The sequence below is a fragment of the Sturnira hondurensis genome, unplaced genomic scaffold, assembly GCF_014824575.4.
Source record: "Sturnira hondurensis isolate 20B ecotype Veracruz unplaced genomic scaffold, ASM1482457v3 Scaffold0022215, whole genome shotgun sequence".
Classification (NCBI taxonomy): Eukaryota; Metazoa; Chordata; class Mammalia; order Chiroptera; family Phyllostomidae; genus Sturnira; species Sturnira hondurensis.
Genome location: NW_028094846.1, coordinates 10,003,644 through 10,026,220, shown reverse-complemented (window position 1 = coordinate 10,026,220; position 22,577 = coordinate 10,003,644). Strand labels below are relative to the sequence as shown.

The window sequence follows — 22,577 nt, the reverse complement described above, 5'->3', positions numbered from 1 at the left end:
ATGAGATGGCTCATGGTGGAGGGGTGCTGGGGAAGGCCCCGAACAGCTTCAGATTGAGGGCTGGTCCCTAGACAAATGAACAACCCGATAAAAGGTTTAAAACTTTCAGTCTTACCCCAGACCTCTGAGGAAGGGAGAGTGGCTGACCACTGAGTTCATCACCAATGGCCAAAGATTTAATCAATCATGCTCATGGAATAAAAACCTCCATAAAAACCCTAAAAGACTTCAGGGTTCAAAGAGTTTCCAAGTTGATGAACACACTGATGTGCTGGAGGAGGGCATGAAAGTTCGGTTCCACACTGTTCCCATACCTCGTCCTGTGCACCTCTACCATTTGGCTGTTCCTTAAGTTGTATGTAATAAATTAATAGTAAGTTTAGCACTTTCATGAGGCTTGTGAGACATCAGCAAATTATCTAACACTAGGGGGGTGTGAGAACCCCCAAATTATAATCAGCCAGGCAGAAAGGTTGGTAGCTTGGGACCCCATTCAGGTGGCATCTTAAGTAGTGTTGTAGACTAAACCCTTAAGCAATGGGGTCTGTGCTAACTCTTGGATAGTTAGTATCAGAACTGAACTGAAATATTAGACACATAGTTGGTGCCGGAGAAATGGCTCTTGGTGTCAAAAAAGAAAGAAAACAAGAAAAGAACTACATCTGGTGTCAGAAGTGGTGACAGAAACATACCCAAACAGAAATCTTTTTGGACAAAATGTTTATTAGTGGGCCAAGCTTTTCTAAGATTACATATGAAGATGAGCCCCATGTTTACTGACCCTTAATTCTTACATTTATTTGTGTTACAAAAGCCCTAAGTAAATACAACAAAGATACAGGACTTCTTTTAGGAAAAATGTATATGCTCACTATTTTCTCTACAATTTCAGATGCCTCAGAGACCACTGACATCATCTAAAACAAAGAAGTTAGACCAGAAGATCTCACCAAACATCACAAAGTCTTTATTTCAATTTAGAGAATGGAATTTTAAAGTCCTACACAGCTGCAGAGTGGTGGTTAGGTACAGTTTCTCCATAAGATGCTTTACAGCAGTAAATGAACACATTGCTTAGAACAAATAGCTAGAAATAGAAAAATATAAAAATAAATAAATCCAGCCAGAGAATACTTAAGGAAATAAATCTATCATGGAAGCAGGTATCAGAAGATTCAAACGTCTGAATGAAGTTTTCATACTTCTGAAGCACACCAGGCACATGTACAAAAATGAAATGATGTGATAAGGAACCAAATAAACCATCGATGAACAGCAGTGACTTGTACACAGTAGGAGCTCAATAAATAATTTTTAAATTCAAAAAGGTTTCTTCTTTGGAGAAAATTACTTTAAAGATGACTGAAAGAGCACACAAAGTAGAACCTCTGACATGTAATGAAAATGAATTAAATTTGCAAAAGGAAACCTTACCAAATTAAGTTTTAAAAAATGATTAAAATTTTATAAAGAGAAAAATGATAGTCTCATTTTGATTATAAAACTGAATCATAATTTCATTTAAAACAAGACGACCGTCAGTGAAATCATAGATAACTTTTTACTTCTTACTACTTGAGTTTTCACCTGAATAAAAGGCCTTCTATGTTTTTTCTAGTAATAGATTCCAGAGAACTACATAAATAGGCTATTATTCTATGCCTGTGACAAAAGCATAGCCCCCAGTTGGGAACCAGCGGGGCAGGAAACCTACAAGTATTGTCCATATTGTCCATACTGTCCAGACCTAAGGACTGTCTACGAGCCACCCGGGTCACTTGCCTGGGATGGGGGGGTACATCCGGATATAAAAAGCAACAAATTCGGAGAGTTTCCTAGATCCTTGCTGTTTTACCTTAAGGAAATCTGATACTTTATACGAAACTCTGAATTTGTATAATAAATGAAATCAATACATATTCATGTCTCTTACAAAAGATTTCTTTTAATTTCCAAAGGATTTAAAACAATCCTGTTCATCAGCATCTCTGAGTGTTGTTATTTTTGTTATAATGTTATTGAAAGCCATGTCAACTAGGAAAAAACTCTTCATGCTTCTAACTCATAAAACAGTAATATCTTACAAATTAAATCCAAATACAACCACAAAACCAATACTATTCAACCAAAAAGATTAACATGACAGGAAAATAGATGTCTGCAGAGACAAAATCTCAACTAGTAATATGAAATCTCAACTAGTAATATGAATCTCAACTAGTAATATGACTGCCAATATACCTGGGTCTTCTGCATCTTGAATACCTGTATGACTTTGTGTCAGATGTGATGTAATTCCCCTCCTACCTCGCTCTACGTGAGGCAGCAGAGAAGCATGGCTCAGAGCCACACAGTCAGACAATGTGATGAAAGCCAACTCTACCATTTATTAGCTCAGGAAGATGAACTGCACTGCACTTCAGTGCCCTTGTCTATAAAACAGGAATGGTGACTGCACATACCTCACAGGTCTGCTGTGAAAATTAGAAACTCTTAAATCACAAATGCTTATACTAATTATGACTCATGATTATATGAAGATACATGAAGAGTACTTAGAACAGTGCTTAGAACACAGAAGATGCTCAAAGAATGTTAGTTAATAGAATGTGAAATACCACAAAACATATGTCATACAGTGGCTGTGGCATCATTTGGCCCTCTACTGGCCATTCATGCATAGTTATGTTTCTTCCTTCTTCACAAAGTACTACAGTCATAAGGAAGAGCTAATACATTTATAGTATTTACTGAAAAAAATCCAGCCCAGCTCAGTTGGTTGGAGTGTTAGTCTGTAAACCAAAAGGTCATGGGGCTGATTCCCAGTCAGGGTACATACCCAGATCACAGGTTTGATCCCCAGTCAGGACGTGTACAGGAACAAACCAATCGATGTGTCTCACATCGATATTTCTGTCTCCCTCTTCCCCTCTCTCTAAAACAACATATCCTTGGGTGAGGATTAAAAAAAAGAAAAATCCACATGCAAGTGGGCCTATGCAGTTCAAACCCATGTTGTTCAAGGGTCAACTGTGTTTCTTTATACCCTGGTTATAGTGCACAGAATAGATACCCAATAATGTCCAATGAATGAATAAAGCTTAGTAACTTCCTGAATAATAATAATCAAATAATCTAGAAATATTTACAATTCACCTTTTTTATACAAGTATAAGCAAGGTGGCTACAACCCTAACTCTTACAATTTGCCTACCAGGTAGTAAGTAGCGTGCTCCTGCAACCCCCTCCCATACAACCTAGGGCTGATCTGTATAGCCTACAGAATACTGCAATAATGACAGAGTACTATTACAAGGCTAGCTCATAAGAAACACTGTGGTTTTCATCTTGCTCTGTCTTCGGATAACACACTCTGGGGGAAGCCAGTTGAAAAGCCTGAAGCAGCCCTACGGAGAGGTCCTCAGAGGGTGAGGAACTGAGGCCTGAAAACTGCCAGCACAAATCTGCAGTCCATTCGAGTGAGCCATCCTAAAACCGCATCCTCACCCTGTAGACGAATTCAACCCCGGCTGTCATCCTGACTGCGACCTCACAAAACACCCTGAGCCAGAACCACCAGTTAAGCTGCTTCCAAACTCTTGACACACAGAAACAATTTAACATAATAAATGTTTTTACTGTCTTAAGCTGCTAAGTTTTGGGGTCATTTATTATATACCAGTAGATAATTAACACATGAAGACCAGATTTGAGAAGGATTTATTTTCATATCACAGAATGTACACACTATCAGATCATAACCAACATCTTTGGCTTATCTTGATCAAAGTAGCTAAATTTTTTATCCCTATAAAGACACAAAATTATGGAAAGGAAAACTATGACAATTTCAAGTAAGTGATTTATTTTAGCAATAAAAAGCAAAACTGCATTCCCATATGTCAAAGCCACCAACACTGTAATTTACCTTACCCTGAATGCCCTTGAGAAGTTATACAGCCACACTTCTGAGCTGAAGCGGATCTGACAGAAGAATAAATCAGAATCTTCCTCATCTAAGGAACCTCTTCTGACAATAAAATTAAGCTGATAACAAATGCTCACTTCTAACTAATTAAATCTCATTCTTACATTTATTTATTATGGAAACAGCTATAAATTCTCTGAGGTAGAGAGCAATCCTGCTTCAATTTTTATAGAACATGGCATCTAGCACAGTACAAATTCAAAATATTTCTGTAAATTCCACAGATTTTGTAACACAAAACCTAAATGTCCAAAATAAGCATAGCAATTAGTTTTTTAAGTGTTAGCTATTGTTATTTTTATTTAATTATTTTACAGCATTTATAGTTTCATAAAATATCAAAATGCAAAGTCCTTTCTTATTTTTCACAATTTTCATTACCTTTTATTTCTAAACAAAACTCAAACTTCTTTCACTTACTAGTCCCAAGAAACATTCTTAACACTACTGGCTTCCAGCCCTCTTTAACATATAATAATTTACACAGGTTGGTAAAACATGTTGGATTTTGCCCAAATGTAAAGTTATTGCAACATAAATTCTCACTTCCCTTAGTAACAGTTTGTCAGTTTATCTGAACAAAAACAAAAAAACCCCAAATGTTCTGTGATGCTGTTTCCAATATGCCTCTAAAAAGTGTTTCTAATCCAGGGGTCTCCGACCACTTCACAATTCCAATTTCAATACTGCAAAACCTTAATAAACTGGATATTCTCTATAGGCTAAATAATGTTTCCCATAAATACACTACTACTTGTCAATATTAAAGATATTGAAGATATTAAAGATATTCGTACTTAACAAAATACTATCATTTTTTGATTTGGTTAATTGTAAGACACACCATTATTTTATGTACCTTAGGGAAGAAAAACACTACTGATTAAACGATGACATCTGTATGATGAATCCCAACAAAGTTATTAGAATGTGGAATAGGGAAATGTGCATCTCAGAATCTATAAAATATAGTAACTCATTTTATCAGAACATAAATTCTCAAGCAATGGATTCTAAAAGTCCAGCTCCCATCGTTTGGTCTCCAAGAAATTTCATGACACTGAACGAGGGTCTTCTTGTATTAAAGAATAAGTACCAACACACTAAAATAAATGTCTATTTAATAAATGAATAAAAGCTACTCCTCTGGCTTAATTTTAATGAAGATAAAATGCAACAGCTGATCTATTGAAAAGTACCTTCTATAGGTCAGGTCCTTCCTAACACTTTCATGTATTATATGCAATTCTTACAATATCCTTGAAAGGCCAATATTATCTCCATTTTACACACAAGAAAACTAAAGCTCAGAGAAATAAAATAGCTTTTTTAAATTCTCACAGCTCATATAGTGAGGGAAATGCAATTAAAGCAAAAATTTATATAAAATTAGCCCTGGCTGGTGTAGCTCAGTGGATTGAGTGCTGACCTGCAAACGGAAAGGTGGCAGGTTTGATTCCCAGTCAGGACACATGGGTTGTGGGCCAGGCCCCCAGCTAGGGTCTGTGACACTCTGATGTTTCTCTCCTTCTCTTTCTCTCCCCCTTCCTCTCCCTAAATATAAATAAATAAACTCTTTAAAATTTTTTATATAAAATTAAAGTTACTTTCTCTACTGCCTTCAAATCTGAATAGATCCCATATCCTCAAAGAACTTCTTCCTTTATTCTACTCATTCCTAAAGGTTCTATTCTATTCCCGTTAATAGCCAAATCTCTAAAATGAAAAGTACATGTGTTGCCTCAATGTGTTGCCTTTATTCTTAAAACCCAGAATAAAGTTAGCAAAAGACAATTTACGTTCAAAATTCACCAGTGAGGATTAGTAAGGAATTGAGGACTTTTGTTATATCCCGAGTCCTATCCTCAATCCTCATTCTCACTGACCTGTTTGTTTACACTGTCACTACTTTCCCTTAGTGAGTTAATTCTTTAATTGCTATCTCAATTATAAGTCTTACATTTGATACAATTGTTTAAATTCCAGGTACTTATCTCTACTTACAGACATTTCACAAATGAAATCAGCTTACTTAAGATCTTACTTCAAGAGTTTATCACCCCCCAAAGTAGCTATTCTCTACAAGTTTCCCTAATTTTAAACCTTTACACTGAACTCTTCCCTTCTTCACTCCCTATATCTACACTAGTAAGTGTTACACTTACTGTCCTAAGTACTTTCCACTTATTAATTCATTTCATTGAATTTAGAGAACATCACACAATCCTCTAAAGTAGGCATTATTATTGTTCTCAGTTTAAGGATAAGAAAATTGTGGCACAGAAAGGCTAAATGCTTTGCCCAAGCTCAGAGTTATTACAAGTTCTATTCTAATTTTTTAATCTATCAGAACTGAATTTTTTAATGTGCATGATACTAAGCAAACAAATCCTAGAGAAAACTTTTTGCAGTCCTCTTTAGCAAATATCTAATAGCAACATAATTTGAAACACTTGTGTTGCAAAAGCTTACTCTACTCAAAAAGAAAAGTTTATAAAACATGTATGAACTGTAGTGGTGACTCAACCTGATTACCAACAGTTTTGTTACCTATTAAAAATATTTGAAAAACGCCTCCCTGGCTGGTGTAGCTCAGTGGATTGAGCACGGGCCTGCGAACCAAAGGATCACAGTTCGATTCCCAGTCAGGGCACATGCCTGGGTTGCAAGCCAGTCCCAGTAGGGGACACATGAGAAGGGGCCAGTTCCCAGTAGGGGACACATGAGAAGCAACCATACATTGATATTTCTCTCCCCTTCTCTTTCCCTTCTCTTCTAAAGATATATAAAATCTAAAAAATAAATAAATAAAATTCTTTTAAAAAGAAGAAAAAATATTTGAAAACAGTAAAGAATATCTCAATTTCATTATCACTTATCACATTTCAGTTTGTTAAGTAAAACTAAGTAAAAAAAGGCTAAATCCACATTCACTGAACATACAAAACTAAAAAAATAAGAAACTTCTCTAAATTGATATCAAAGCAATTCATTTCCAGAGCTCTAGCCACACTGTGTAGAGGACAGATATGAACATCTAGTTTTCTTCGTTCACTGTCTTAAACCATGTTCTTCTGAATCTGTTTCTCATCCCTTAATGACATCTCAGGCAGAACAAATGGCCTTTTGGCCACTTTCTGTAGCTTAAAAAAATGTTGCTAAATATATGCCAGCGCACCGCCAGATTCTGTGCGCTGACAGGTATCTCCTACTCTGCCTGACACACAGTAGGCATCAATAAATATTATATACTATGACTACTGTACTTCATCTTTAAGATGCCACTAATATACTCCATTATTTTATGTGCTTCTAAGAAGCACATGAAATAATTAACCCATGAAACAGCATTAATTATAAAATGTATACTGATTTCAGATGTTTAAATGTGGGAAAAGTACATATTAAAATTAATTAAATAAGGTATTAATTCAAGGCCTCATTATTTTTTCCTAAACAATTTGGCTTTTCTGTCTTTGGTCTCTTCTTGCCAACACATCCTCCAAGATCTAAATTACACATCTCACTTTGCACTGTTCCTGCCCCCTAACCTCTTCTTTAAAATCCTTGAGGGTTCACACCCAGGAAACATTTAAACTCCTCAGCAGGGTATGTGAGGCCTTCACCAATTTATCCCTTCCAGTCCACCTTTCCAAACTCACTCCATCAGCTCTCCAACATCCATCTACTAAACCAGATTTCATTACCATGCTTGGACACTTCCACCTAGCTATGCCTTTGTGCAATGTTACTCTACCTACCTAGATTGCTCCCAGTGCCCTTTGCCCTCTTTACCACGTGATCAAACCCTACTCAATCTTTAGTACCCAGTTCAAATACCACCTCTGTGACACCTTCTGAAATAAATACCTTTGATCTCCAGAGCAAAATCCATTGGCCATCCCTCTGTAACATAATGCTATGATTAGCAGGCCACGTAAGTTAGGAGCTTCCCTAGGGCAGGGTCCTTCTTATCTTTACAACTCCTGCCCTTTGCATGTACCATGTACCATGTGAAGAATCCAGGCTCTGAAATCAGACACAGGTGTGTCTGAATTCTGGTTTGTTTGTTTTTTACCACTCACCAGCTATGTGACCATAGGAAACATACTCAATCTAAGATTCAATGTCTTCTTAAATAGGAATTAAAAAATCTACCTTAGAGGGTAAGGATTACATGTAAAATGCCTGGCACACCAGAAACAATTAACATTAGCTGCTGTTATTATCATTATTATTCTATTTTTAGATTTTATTTATTTATTTTTAGAGAGATGGGAAGGGAGAGAGGAAGAGAGGGAAATATCGATGTGTGAGAAATACATCGATTGGTTGCCTCTTGTACACCCCTAACTGGGGACCTGGCCCACAACCCACGTGTATGCCCTGACTGGGAATCAAACCAGTGACCCTTTGGTTTGCAGGCCAGTGCTAAATCCATTGAGCCATACCAGCCAAGGCTTGTTTTATTTTTTATAAAATAAAAAAGGAAGGTGGCACTCAAGAATCCTTAATGAATCGGCTTAATATCTATTTTGATCTTCTCCAGTCATACTGTATATGCCCCAACTTTGGATTCATAATGTGCCATAAGAGAAGGGGGTGTACTCTTCATATACAGGTAACATATAACCTGTGTTAACATTCAAACATAGATCATGTTACAAAGGAATGGCTAAATGATTTTTCAACGTTCCTGAGTCTTGCTCCCTACCTAACCCCTCAAGCCTTATCATAATTCCTCAGTCCAGCCATTACTTCAGCAGGTGCTGGTGAACAGATCAGACCACACCTAAGTGTATGGAATTAAGAGCAGGGACTCCTACAGTCTCACCTCTACTAACCACAATTAGCAGTATCAACATAATTACTTAATGGCTCTAAGACTCAGTTTTCCCAACCTATCAAAGCTAACAACTAGCTAAACATCTTGCTATAAAGAGAAAAGGTTTTCAAAGTACTTACCATATACCCAACACAGTAAGCACTCAAAAGATAGCAGCTGATGTTATTGCCACTGATACCACCAATGTTGTCCTTTGTAATTCCCATATGAAAGCAGGAGTGCCAAAGTATGACAAGTTTGATTAAATTCTGGCTCTGTTACTAACTAGGTATGTAGCCACATGCTAAGCCTAGGTTTCTTCATCAGTAAAATGCAAATAATAAATCATTTACCTTGCAAAACTGTTGTAAAGCAGCTGACACTTGGCTCCTCACTTCCCAATAAATGTTAACTCCATTCTCCCTAATGACAAACTGACCACATTTCCACTAATTAAGTTCAAAAGAAAGAGAATGGAATCCCAGGGAGCCAACTGTCCTTGGGGGGTGGGGCGGGTATGGGGAACCAGGGAATCCTCACCCGTGGGGTTCCCTTATTCTATTAGGTGCTGTCTAAGACTAGAGGGCTTTTTCTCAGGCCATCTCCCTACTTTCTGATAAGAGTCTTGAACTCCAAAGCAGCAACTCTCAGGAACTTTTTCAGGGAACCCAAAAGGTCAGAACTGGTACTTTCATAATAATAGTAAAGTTCACTAGTGTTTTTCACTCTCATTCTTCAAGAGTACACAGTGGAGTTTTCCAGAGACTACATGGGGTATATGCCATGTCTCTGATAGAGAGTAGGTATACTTTGTATTTTAAAGATTTCTCAGTTTTAATTTCTAATACAGCATATATCAGTAAACACTGGAACCTTTAATAATTAGGAGTTTCAAGGGGTCCCAAGGCCAAAAATTTTATGAACACTGCTTTGAGGTATACGAAAAGCCCACGCAGCATATGGAGTCCTCTGTGAATTATAACTTTGCCAATTCAGCCTAAATAACTAACTCACACAATAATCTAAAAACTTCGCAATTTCCTGTCTGATTACATTTCAGCCCTTCAATCTTCAAAAAAAATCATTTGTCTGCCCTGACTGGTGTGGCTCAGTGTCCTCCCAAAACCAAAAGGTGGCTAGTTTGATTCCCAGTCAGGGTGGGCCTATGCCTGGGTTCCGGGCCAGGTCCCCAGTTGGGGGAATGCGAGAGGCAACCGATGGATGTTTTTCTCACACATGGACATTTCTCTCCCTCTCTTTCTCTCTATCTAAAAGTAAATACAGTCTTTCTAAAAAAATCACTTGTTCATTAATTCTTTATGAACAGTCAGTGACAGAACTGGGTCTATGGACTTCTAACTCCTTATTCCTGGTCTATGCAGTCTTTCTAGGTACTGCAGTTCATCCTCAATAAATAAGGGATGACTATGTTTTCTTAATCAACAGATTGTCCCTCTTGTTACAGAGATAACAAAATTGTTAAGTTACACTTACAAGCAAGTTAATTATACTTTCCTCTGACCTCTAATAAATAAATAACTTTTTAAAAAAATTTTAATCAATCCCTATAGATACCCACCTGCTTGATAATGGGAAGAAATAGGTAACTATTTCCTCCCATAAATAAATTAGATTTCAAGGTAAATAACATAAACAGTTTGAAAACCAAGGAAACAAATCTGCCATATCATTTGCACGAATGATCCAAATTTATAACAATGTTCCAAGACCTCGATCTGCAATCTTCCCTTTCTCTACCATTTTAAATTTTTAAAACAGTATGTTGACAGAAATATAAAACCAAAACCACACATACAAGAACAAAAAACAGTATTTTTTTGTTTTTTCTATGTTTAAGATAATGAAAGATCTAGAATCTGATAACAAATCTATCAGCCTGTAGCAAGCAACAAAACTCCCATAAATATTGGTTGAATTAATGAATAATTTTAAGGTATTTATGTTCACGAGCTTTGTCTATCTGGCTTATTTTAGCAGTTCCTAGGTAAGACCTGAAAGGGCAAGAACCCTAGTGAATTCTGCCATTTCTCAATCATAAAAGCCAGTTAAATAGCGAGCAACCCACAAACCAGCTTCAGTTGAGCTATACAACTTAAACAGTCTTCTGAACTTTTTGTATGTCAAATCCCTATAAAAAAGAGAGATGTACAATGTACCTCCTATATATATTTATTTATAAATTGTAGCCTCAAACTGTGTATATTATAAAACATAGAATTTTTTAAATACAAGTTACTAAAAGATGAGATAGCCCTGGCTGATGTGGCTCAGTGGATTGAGTACTGGCCTGAAAATCAAATGATCACTGGTTCGATTCCCAGTCAGGACACATGCTTGGGTTGTGGGCCAGGTCCTCATGAAGGGATGTGTGAGAGGCAACCACAGATTGATATTTCTCTCCCTCTCCTTCTCCTTCCCTTCCTCTCTCTCTAAAACTAAATAAATAAAATCTTTTAAAAAAGGAGACAATGATAAAATAATTTTACCTTTCATTTATGGATACTATAAAGTATTTTTAATCTAAGAAATTATCATCAATAACAGTACTTTTAGAGGACAACGTAACTGAAAAGCTTCATTATTTTTAAAAATCTTAACATTTTTGTGATATAGTATTCTAGTTTGAACTTCAGGATTCACTTGATTTTGAATCTTGATTATGGCTATAAACTGAAAAATTCCCTCAGAATACCTCCCAAAAAGATCACATCATCCACTTATTAAATTAGTAAAATTTTATTTTTTCCTTGCTTTATGTATAAAAATGACTATAACTAATAATTCTAATACTATCTTCTCTTACTCCATGAGTTTGGGGTATCTCCTTTGGGGATCTATAGAACCCCTAGCCAGCACAACTCAGTCAGTCTCTCAAACTCTTTCCAGATTAGAACTAGATCTGAAGCCAGGACTAATTTTCCATGGTCACCCCAGGACAAATAAGATTCTTAGGTTCTTATGATCTGGGCCTTCACCCAAAGGCTGTTTCAAAACCAACCTGCAGGACAGATGGACAAGTATAATCTTTCCAGGATACTTACCCTAACACATTTCATTACACAAAAACAATAATGAACAGTAATACCTTTCTGTCTTACACATTCTCTCATTTAAGAAACATTTGTAAATGTCAGGCATCTTACTGACACAATCACTTACAAGTATCATCTTAAATATGCTATTCTGTACTTTCATTTGCAGAAGCACTAAGAAAAAGGGTGGTTTGTGCCCCATCGGGTGGCCAAACTGGAAATTTCGAACAAGTCCCAGCAAGGCAAGTTAACCCTGACTAATCAACACAACACCTTTGGGAAACTGAAGCCTGCAACACAAGTGTTCTCATGGGAGAGTTCTATAAGTGAAAAGCACGACAATGTTAAGGCAATTTTCCTTATTCTTAAAAATAAGGGATGTGCAGTTAGTTATGCAGAATCCCTCCCAAATCCTGCAACATAAAATGAATCCATTGCCATACTGTTTATTTAAGTTAAACAAAAGACTTTCTTTAGGTCAGCTTTCCAATCACAGATTAAAATCTCCTAAAAAAAAATTTAAAAGGACACTATTAATTTAAAAGGATGCGATTAATAGTCCTTCAAATTTTCCCCTTCATATATCAAACATAATTAAAGCATAAAAACATACAGAAATTTACAGACAGATAGGTCCTTAGAAAATACAGGGCTGTGAAAACACCAACTTAGAAAACACCAAATCCAGTTGGCTCCCATTATAGATAAAGAACCTAAAGCCCAGAAAGAGAAAGTGATTTCATCAGGGTCAGACAGCTAGGCTAGGGGACCTGACTCCCAATGCCTAAACATCTGTGCTCAAGAGACCAGCTATCTCTATGTGACCTGGACAAGTGACTTAACCTCTCTTGACCTTGGTTTCCTTGCCTGAAAAACCAAGGAGATATAGTCTTTGAGTTAGTCTCTGAATTTCCTTTAAACTCTAAAATCCTAAAACTTAGATACCTCATTTAATTTAGTATCTTACAAAACTACAGTATACACTAAAAACAAACGAACAAAAACCTAAAGCACAGGGCCCTAGGGAAGAAACAACAAGTCAGCAGCCTAAGGAACCAAATATATTTGCTTCTTTTGCTAATATTCTGTAAAATATTAACATGGTCATACTAATCTATTAGGTTGAAACTGGTCTCAGTTAATTTTGATTAATCAATAACAGAACTCTAAAATACACAATCTGATTCTAATTTTTTAAAGAAGTATCCTTACAAAGATTTATTAATATTCTGTTTTATATGCCAAGATTCACACTCAAATAGATGACGGGAAGCAGGAATAGTCTATGCTCACTTGCATTTATTCTTTATAAAAACTATTTAGAAATGAATCAAATAGATTTTCTTTATATGGTTTTCCATGTTGTCCTAGTATTTTATGCTTTATTATTTTGCCTATGAAGACCTAGTCTAAGAACTCCATAATTTATTTTCAAATTAGAAACTCCAAAAATTTGCAGGATATTGATGGGCCACCAACACAAATAATTTTAACAATCCAAGGAAGAAAAACCATCAGAAGTTAAATAAAAAACCTAAGAACTACAATGAACCTTGAAAAGCTCTGGCCCTATATTCTTACTTTACAGAGGAGGAAAGAGCCTGGAAAGGCAAAAAGACTGTCCCCAGGGTCTCATGGCTAACATATGCAAGAACTAGCACTTATTGTATGACTGTATATACACAGTAATACATATAATTATAGGTATAAAACAAAACTGTCAGCTTCTATGTAACGCTCTGCTTATTTCAAGCAAAATTTAATATAGCGAAATAACACAAAAACCAAAGATAAAGCATAGTGGTTCACCGAACTCGAAACCACCCTAGGCTAGAAATCAGGGGTAGTACACCAAAATTTCACCACCCATGCCTAAAAACAAATTCAGGTTTCTGTTCTACTAAGAGTGTTTCAAGAGCATCATCTTCATACATGAGAGGCTACATGTTATTGCTTTACAAGACGGTTCTTTTCTCTGGCAAAGGCTAACATTTTTTTATGATGTCACCGCCCCCACTAAATTTTTAAGCTGCCAACATTTCTGGACTCTAAATATTTTTATTTATGCCTTTTCAAGTATGTTTAAAGGACAGCACCAAGCTCTTAAGAAACCATATACAACTCACAGATCCTAGCCCTATTTTTTTAAAAAAGTCTTTAATGGCTCCAATTAACAAAGAAAAGTGCCCCTTATTTAATTTTGCCTACCAAACAAAGAGCTTATCCAGGACAGGAGTCACATAGTAGGGACTCTCTGCAGACTAAAATTTCAATTATCTGCAGTAAATGAAACTATTTATAATTGGCCAGGGAAAGATAATGCAATCACACACATGCTCAGGAATTTTGTTCCTCTGTGAGCGACCTGAAGTAATCATTTAAGACTAGTATCCAAGTGGAGTATGTGAATGAGGAGTCCCAGAATTACTGTGGCTATCCCAGCCACAAAGCTTACAAATCAAGAGGTAATTGCGTTTGCAGGCTAAACCGTATGCTTCCACTTTGAGCCCAGATATGCCAAATTAATACAATCCTATGAAACACTTAAGTGCTGTAATACTTAAAATGAATAACAGCACAGAGCCACTATTACTTCTGCCCCTATCAAGCAAGCCATACTATACAGCAAGTGCGAGACGTTGCCTCAGCATGCTGTGTCCTACGCCTCTTGGAAGAACTGGCAGTGGTGCTGAAAATTACTAGAAACATGAAAGCCCAATACCTTCCTCTCAATAAAAACCATCATCTGGACTCTAGCCAAGGTTTTAAAACTGACCAAATGTTATTAGGAACAATAAATCAAAAACTCCCCAGGCTGAAAAGCCAGTCCCTTATGTCACTCTTCTAAATGTAGCCACAAAACTCTATAAGAAAATGAAGTGACAAGAAAAGCATTAATAATTTTAGGCCTTTCACTGCTGGCAATCGTCAAATATTGTATGTTATTACAAGCTGAATTTCCTTTATAATCGTCCAAGGTTCTGTTTAACCTACCTACATCCTTTTCTCTGTCTTCTTCAATTATTACAACTGGTATATGAATTAATGTGCTATTGCCTAAACATCCCATCACTGAACTTAAATAGAAATTGAACAGAGAACTAAAATATTTTATTTCATAAAATCTAGCTAGCACATTTGCGTTCATATTGATTTTATACTCTTTGTTCTTGCACATAACACAGATGTGACTTCCTGGAGCTTATAGACAAGTCCCTTCTCTATCCAGGAGCTGAATTCCCAGTTACTGAGAATAACCTATGGCAATGCTTACAGCCCTTCGGGTATCTCACCTTCGGAATCTGTAAGCGGGTTCATCATCTTTACTTTCTCCTGAATTAATGTAAGGTTCCTTATCACTATCTATTAAATATCCCCCAGAAGCTGTTAGCACAGGATTTGGGGGACGGGGGGGGGGCACGGTTTCTGTAACACACAGGTATGGTTTCAAGTCCATTTGTTTACAATATAGTACTTTTCCCCCTAGTTCACAAAAATTTTAGGGGGGAAAACCTGAAAATGTTAATAAATCTCTTCTTTCCTCCTTCCTCTTCCCCCTTCACTCCTTTCCAAAACAACAGAAGAGCCAACACCAGAGGTCTCATTACTTTGTATACTTCATGCAATCAGTGAAAAGACGAGTCTTATTATCGAAACAGAATAGTTGATTATACAATACGTTTGCCTTCTGCAACCACTGCCTATGTGACAACACATTTAAGTCAAGTTTCAACCCTGTTCCTAAGCCTTTGTCAACAGCGGGCAAGTGGGGGAAAGCCGAGGGGCTCCGTGGGACGACGGAAATCCCTGCAGGGGCTGATCTAGAACAGGAGGGTTCCTGGGAGAGAGAACCCAGAACTAACCTTGCCGAGGGGGTGCTCGCCCCAGGGTGGGGACGGGAGGTCGCGGTGACCGGGATGAGGGGATTAGCGCGGAAGCGCCGCGACCCGGACTGCCCTCACACCCCACTCCCCCACCGACCGGTCGCCCTCCAACCACCGTGCCCCAGCCCCGGCGGGGCAGAGCCTCCCTCCCGGCCCACCGCCTTCATATCCGTTACCCCGGCGGCAGCGGGGCTGCGGGGGAGGGGAAGGTCAGCGGGCCCCGGAGGGGGCCGGCGCGGCGGGGATGCCGCAGTGGCTCCCCGCGGCGCCGGGTCAAAGTCCGCCCGGGCGCGGGGAGGCAGCAAGAGCGGAAGGCGGCCGCGGAGATCGGACTGGCGACACGGTGGCCCCTCCGAGTCCTCCCACACCCCGGCCGCCGCCGGTACCTCATACTGGATGTACTGCTTCCTCCACTCGGGAGTGATGTGCGCGGAGAGGTGCTCAGCGAACTTCATCCTGACGTTTCCCCCTCACTCCCGCTCGGGTCCAGCAGTTACAGGCGGCAGCGGCGGCGGCGGCGGCAACAGCGATTCCGACTCCTCCCCACATGGGCCCCGGCGCGGCGCGGCGCTGAGCTTCTCTCCTCCTCCGCCGCCGCCGAGGTCTCCTCAGTGCCGCCCTCCCGCCATCTTCCTCCTCCTCTCCATGGCCCCGCCCTCCTGTCCCGCCCACTATACGTCATCGCCATGGTAACCGCCTACGCCGCGCCGACGAAGGGGGCTGAGTGAGGGGCGGGATTTAGGTTCAATCCTTAAGGCCCCGCCTTTTCTGGGCCGGTCTTGCTGGAGGCACCTCCCCTGACCTCTTCCGTCTGGCTCCTTTCGGCCTCACAGCTGATCTGTATCGCCTGCCTGAGAAGTTGCGGTGTTGTTATTACAATTAATATTAATACTGTAGCAACAATCACCCACACAAGACGTTTATATTTGCAGAGTTATGCAAATATTTTCTTTTTAATATTTATTTTTCATAAAACCCTTAAGGATGGATCTGAATTAATCCCAATTGAGTAATTAAAACAGACCTAATAGTTAACAGCTAATGGCATTTAAAGGACCCAGATTTTACATGTTCTGGGTGCTCAATAAATGCTTGTTGAAGATAATTGAAGACGTCAGTGCCAAAAATTGCATGCTGCTTCTGAATTTCAATGTCATTATGCAGTTCCAGGTCTGTCAGAAAGGCCAGTAACAACATCTGGACTCAGATCAGGATGGGGTTGGGGGGTGGATGTACCAACTAGATTTGGGAGTGAGCTTTCTGGGAATTAGGGGTAGGGTTGGAAGGGAAACCAATGTTGGGAGGAAAGAGAATCCCCTCGAGGTAGGGTAACAACCTCACCCCCCAGGGAGACTAGAAATGGGACCAGTATGCAGACTAAACCGTCCCTCCAGGAGCATGGAAAACAACAGATCCTTCACACAGCTTGGCCCTACTTTGAGCATTAGAGTAATCGTCCTGGAAGACCTGCCTTGGGACAGAAACCCAGGTCCTTCCCCCAGTGAAGGCACCCTGGATAATAACAGCTAACATTTATTGAACACTCACTGCCCATGTACTGAGCACCACTCTAAATTCCTGACATGTACTTTAATTTGTAATGCTCACAATTTTGATGAGACCCAGAAACTAGGGGACTGCTGTGACTGAGACAGTATTCTGAGATATCAGTCTCTGCTTTTGGCTTTTTTCTCCCTCTCTGTATTTTTCCCCTTTCCCTTCCTTTGAATTCATGCCAGTAGGCGTTCTGCAATCATTTTCTGAGGAGAGGGGTGAGGCATAATGGAAAATAGGCATAGGCTATGAATCCTTTGGACTTTTGTTGTACAAAAGCTTCAACCTCTGGTGGAAAGGTAGTAAAGGTCAAAAGAAAGAAGAGAAGGAGGAGTGAGGACTCCTCTCAACTCAACACACCATAACAATTCCCCCCCTACTGGAGGTAAATTGTTGCCAGGAGAAGGAGATAGGTGAAAGAGAGGGCTATGCTCCCAGGAAGAAGGCAGAACCGTAGAGAGGAAATAGCTCCATGGTTAAGAAGAGGGAACCAGGAGCAGCTGCAAATGAGTTTGCTGGGCCGTTAGCCAGGATGGACTAGACTAGTGGATTCTTGGCAGCAACTCCTGTAGACTATGGCATCCTGCTCCTCATAGCACCATATCTTGGTGCCTTACTGTGCCCAAGATTCTGGGACCACGGCCCAACCCAGAGAAGAAAAGAAATCCTCAATCCTAGCTCTATAACCGACAATTCTTAATTTTTCTCATGCCCGATCCCAAGTTCTGACACTCAGTTGGACACGAAAATCCTCATTTATGTACAGAAGTAAATTCCATAAGAATTTTCCTTACTTCTAGCATTATTTTGGATATTTCAGGGACAGGACAATACAATACTTAGCATTTATTGAAGGTAGGTACTTTCCCTAGAACACTGGGCAATGTACTGTGAAGGATACACTGAATAGTTTTACTCTGAAGCAGAAGGGTCTCAAGCATTATACTTTCTTTTGTAAATAGACAAATAACTCTTCGTTTAACAAAACTTCATTGAGCACTATTATATGCCAGTCATTCCACTTTGAGAATGAAGGACTATTCAAAATAAATAAGACTATATTTTTCTTGGGGGACATCACAATCCAGTCCGAAAGACAGGCAGAGAGACCAACAGCTAAACCGGGGTGTGATGTGTGTTGTGATTGAGGTATGCAGCAGGAAACACAATCCAACTGGATGGCCACCCAGACAAGGTGGTTTTGAAACACAGTCTTAAACAACAATCTGACCAGGAGAAAGATGCCCAAGAATCCCAAAGGCAAACGGCAAGAAGTCAGGATTGTTAAAGAATGACAAGAAGTTGTCTGACCAGAATATCCTTTAAAATAACTAAATGTTTCCTCCTCAAGGTAACTCGCCCTCCTCACTCCTCTCCCTCCCCCTGTCTGGGCCTCACATCCACCTGGTGCATACCCTTCATTGTATTGTCAGAAGTGATTTGTGTCAGACTGTGCACTCCTTGAAAACAAGTTGCTTACCTCTCTAGTTTTCTCCAGTTTAACATGGCTAGCACTCAAGCGTTCAATAAATGTTGAAGGAACAAAGGAAAGAAAGAATGGCAAAGGGGAGGAGGATGGGAAGGGCCGTCCCCAGAGAGGAAAATTGCAGGAAATAAAGTTAAGTTGGAGTAAGATCATGAAGGAATAGGTCCTGCCAGCACAGGCAGTGTGGGGTCTTTAAAGAGGTTTAAACAGCCCTGGCTGGTGTAGCTGAGTGGATTGCGCACGGGCCTGTGAACCAGAAGATCACGGTTCGATTCCCAGTCAGGGCACGTGCCTGAGTTGCAAGCCACTTCCCAGCAAGCCACTTCCCAGCACGGGACGCGTGAGAGGCAACCATACATTGATGTTTCTCTCCCTCCCTTCCCCTCTAAAGATAAATAAATAAAATCTTTAAAAATAAAAATAAAATAAAAAGACGTTTAAAAAAAGAAGTTTAAACAGTAAGTGCCTCGCTCAACCTTGGGAAAGTGCTATAGTATAACTTCCTGGTTTTGAACACTGGCTCAGGGAATAGACAGACCTGACTTAAAATCTGAACTCTGGCATTTATAATCTGTGTGACCCTGATTAAAGTACATTAGCTCTTAGGGCCTCAGTTGTTTTATCTCTCAAATCAGGATATTAACACCTCCCTAACAGGTGGTTATGAATATTAAATGAGATTCTACATATGCAGCACTTAGGACAATGACTGGCCACTCAAAATGGCAGCCCCTCAAAAACCTCTGTTAGCCGTGTAAAGGGTGGACTAGAGCAGGGACAAACCAGAGACCAATTAATTAACAAGCCCGTGTAGCACTTACTCTGTGCCCGATGCTGTTTTAAGTGCTTTACAAATACAACCTCATTTCATTTTCACAAGGATCCAAGGAGGTAGCTACCATTATTATCCTCATTTTAGAGATGAATACACTAAGAACACGGAAGAATCTTGCTCAAGGTCATCCATGAAGAAGTGGGAGAGCTAAGTTTGAACACTGGCACTCCAGCTCCAGAGTCTTTGCTCTTGACCACTACTACATGATGCTGACTGTCAAATACACAACCCATGCCCGTCACAGTGATGGAGAGAAGGAGATGTGACATGTGACTCTAACTGGAGTGTCCAGGTAGATGACACTGCCAGGAACCTAGGTAAGGAATGGAAGTGGAGGACAGGTTTGGGGTGTTTTGGGGTGTTAAATGGTTAGCGATCCATAAGACATATGGTACTAGAACTTAGGGAAGAGATGGTATTGTTGAAGATGGAGGGGCCATTCACATGTAAGTGATGATTATGTCCTGGTAAGCCTTCCCAGAAAGAGAGCACACACTGAAATGGAAAAAAGTCCAAGGGAACATCCTGGTGTGAGCCTGAGAACGAAGCTGGGGCAAGAAAAGAGGCTGGTGCATGGCCAGAGTATTCAGCAAGGCACTTAGGAGGAAGCAGTGTCGTGGAGGCCATAAAAAGATGGAATTTTCGTAAAGAAGGCAGTGATCCAAAAGTGTCAGGTTCTACAGAGAAGTTGAGTAGGGCGACTTCTAGGCCATTGGGTTGAGCAATTAAAGAGTCATTAGTAACCTCAGAGAAAGTGGCTTCGATGGCATGAAGGGTTACAGAAGGTGGAGCAGTGAACTGCATTCTGGTTTTGTGTACCCTAAGTCACGTGTACTCTGTGTACATGCTGTAGGATCACCAGGAGCGAAACCCTAGGAGCATGCTCAGCTATTTATCCAGAAATTCGTAAGTGCCAAGTCCAAACACTTTATATTTATCACATGTAATTCTAAGTTTGGGAACAGTTATACTTACCACAGAGTAATTGTTCTAAAACTTAGAATTATGTGTGATAAATATAAATATTGCTCTGTTGCTTGAGCAAATGAGACTAGTGATCATGCTGAAGGTGAGGAACTGACCTGCAGAAGGATCAGGTATTATGCTGTGCCTCCCAGCGAAGCTGAATAAGAAGAATGTTCAGAATGAGTATCTCTGGCTTAGAGATTTCAAGTGACTTTTTACTCCTTGTATTTTTCTGTGTTGCTTTCCATGTTTGCAAAGTGCATTTATCAAATCTGCAAAAACAATAGTGTTCATTATTAAAATACCCCCAGGACAAGGTGATGCACTCTGAGTATGAAAGATGTCTCTGCATGTTAGACACTGTGAGCCACAGGGGAGAAAGCAGTGCTCCAGGAAAAACAAAATCCGGGGAATAGAAGCTTGAGCAAGAGCGCAGGAAAGGCCGGAGAGTACAGACCAGGGGAGGGATGAGCTTTTGTCATCGTTCAAGGAGAGTCTTGACATTGGTTGAGATTTGGGGATGAGGGCAATAGGGGCAGACACACATTAAGTTTATAGTTGGAGGGGAGGGATTTTAGGGGAGTTACGTGTAAACTCCCTGTTTTCTCTCTGTAGGCGACAAGCTCATCCATCAGCTTGAGGAAATGGGAGCAGAATCTGGGAAGAGGTACACAAGTAGTACTTTGTGTTGGGAAACTATTCAGTTTAATGAAATAAATGGATGATTTTATCAATTTTGCTAGCAGTACACAGCATTCTAAGAGCAGGAGATGAAAGGGGGAAAATAGTGGAATTGCTCCAAGATCAGGAATTGCAGAAATTGCCTCAGGACAGGAGTTGAAGACATTGAGGTACTAATGGCAATAAAATAATAATTATTTTTCTTTGTATTTCACATGCATTTTAAAATTTAATCTTTATAGCATTTTTAATTTAATCTTTATAACAATGGATAAGGATTAAAAGGATGTTAGGATAAAATACTATAGAAAAGGATAAAGATTATAAGTGGATATTATCATCTCCATTGGACAGATGAGAAAACTGAGGCTTAGAGGGTATGGTGGGCATTTGGCTGGTTTTGGAGTTGCCTTCCTAGATGGCTGGGTCCCCCATCCCTTAGGTCCCAATGGGAGGTAAGACCTCAGCTCCCACTAGGCCAAAGTGGGCAGATATGCCAATCTCACTTCTTTGGCAGGAAGCACATGGTCCAGATTTGGCCAGACCGTTGCTCCTGCCGCGGATCTTGCCTCCTGGTGAAGCACTCAAAGACGCAGTGGTAGGTAGAGTGTCTTGTCAGGGGCTGCAGCAGACCTGAGAGTCCAGCAGTGAAAATGGCTGTGAGCGTCCTTGCCTGATTGTTTCTCTGATGTGACCTCTGCTCTGTTCTCAGCGGCAAGCTTTTCTTGGCTTCTGGGGTTTTTTCCTTAGATTTGTTTACCGGTCTTTACATGGATTCTCTGAGCAACCCAAAGCCATCCAATAAAATCTGCCTCTTGTTTAAGTTAACCAGAGTCATATTTTCTTGTTTGTAGCCAAGAACCCTGAGTGGGTCATAGAGATTAAGAACTTTGCCCCTAGCTGTTGCTGAGGGGGTACTCAGTAATTAGATGAACATGATGGTCATATCTGAATGTCAGCCAGCCTCCCTTTTCAGCCACTTTGGGACTTGGTCAGTGGGCTCATGGATCAAATGGTCATAGTAGCGAGGGATGAAGGATATACTAGACCTCAAAAATATTGCCTTTCCCTCACCTAGGCCGATCTGTCAACTGCCGAGTGTTCAGCCTGCCAGCAGAGACCAATGCTGAGTCCGCAGTATAATACCATATCTGGGGGCGGGTGGACCGGTCAGCTACCTGGTGGCAGGTTATTACATTGATCTCTTTTCATCGTGGGAGTTGGAGAGAAGGCAGTAACGTATCCTAACTGGAACAGATAGTTATTCTACATACGCATTTGCCTTGTCTACCAGCAACACCGTCT

General features: G+C 39.8%; 1 protein-coding gene across 2 annotated transcripts in view; it reads right to left on the bottom strand.

Moving 5' to 3' along the window:
- XPR1 (xenotropic and polytropic retrovirus receptor 1) overlaps window positions 1-16,399 on the bottom strand; it is a 150,790-nt gene extending 134,391 nt beyond the window's left edge. For both annotated transcript variants that reach the window (XR_005064837.1, XM_037034977.1), the window contains exon 1: window positions 16,137-16,399. Coding sequence is in view for 1 of the 2 variants with exons in the window: in XM_037034977.1 (XP_036890872.1) it covers window positions 16,137-16,205 (69 nt within the window). In the remaining variant the exon portion in view is untranslated. The remainder of the gene's footprint in view (window positions 1-16,136) is intronic.
- Between the last annotated feature and the right edge of the window lie 6,178 nt (window positions 16,400-22,577).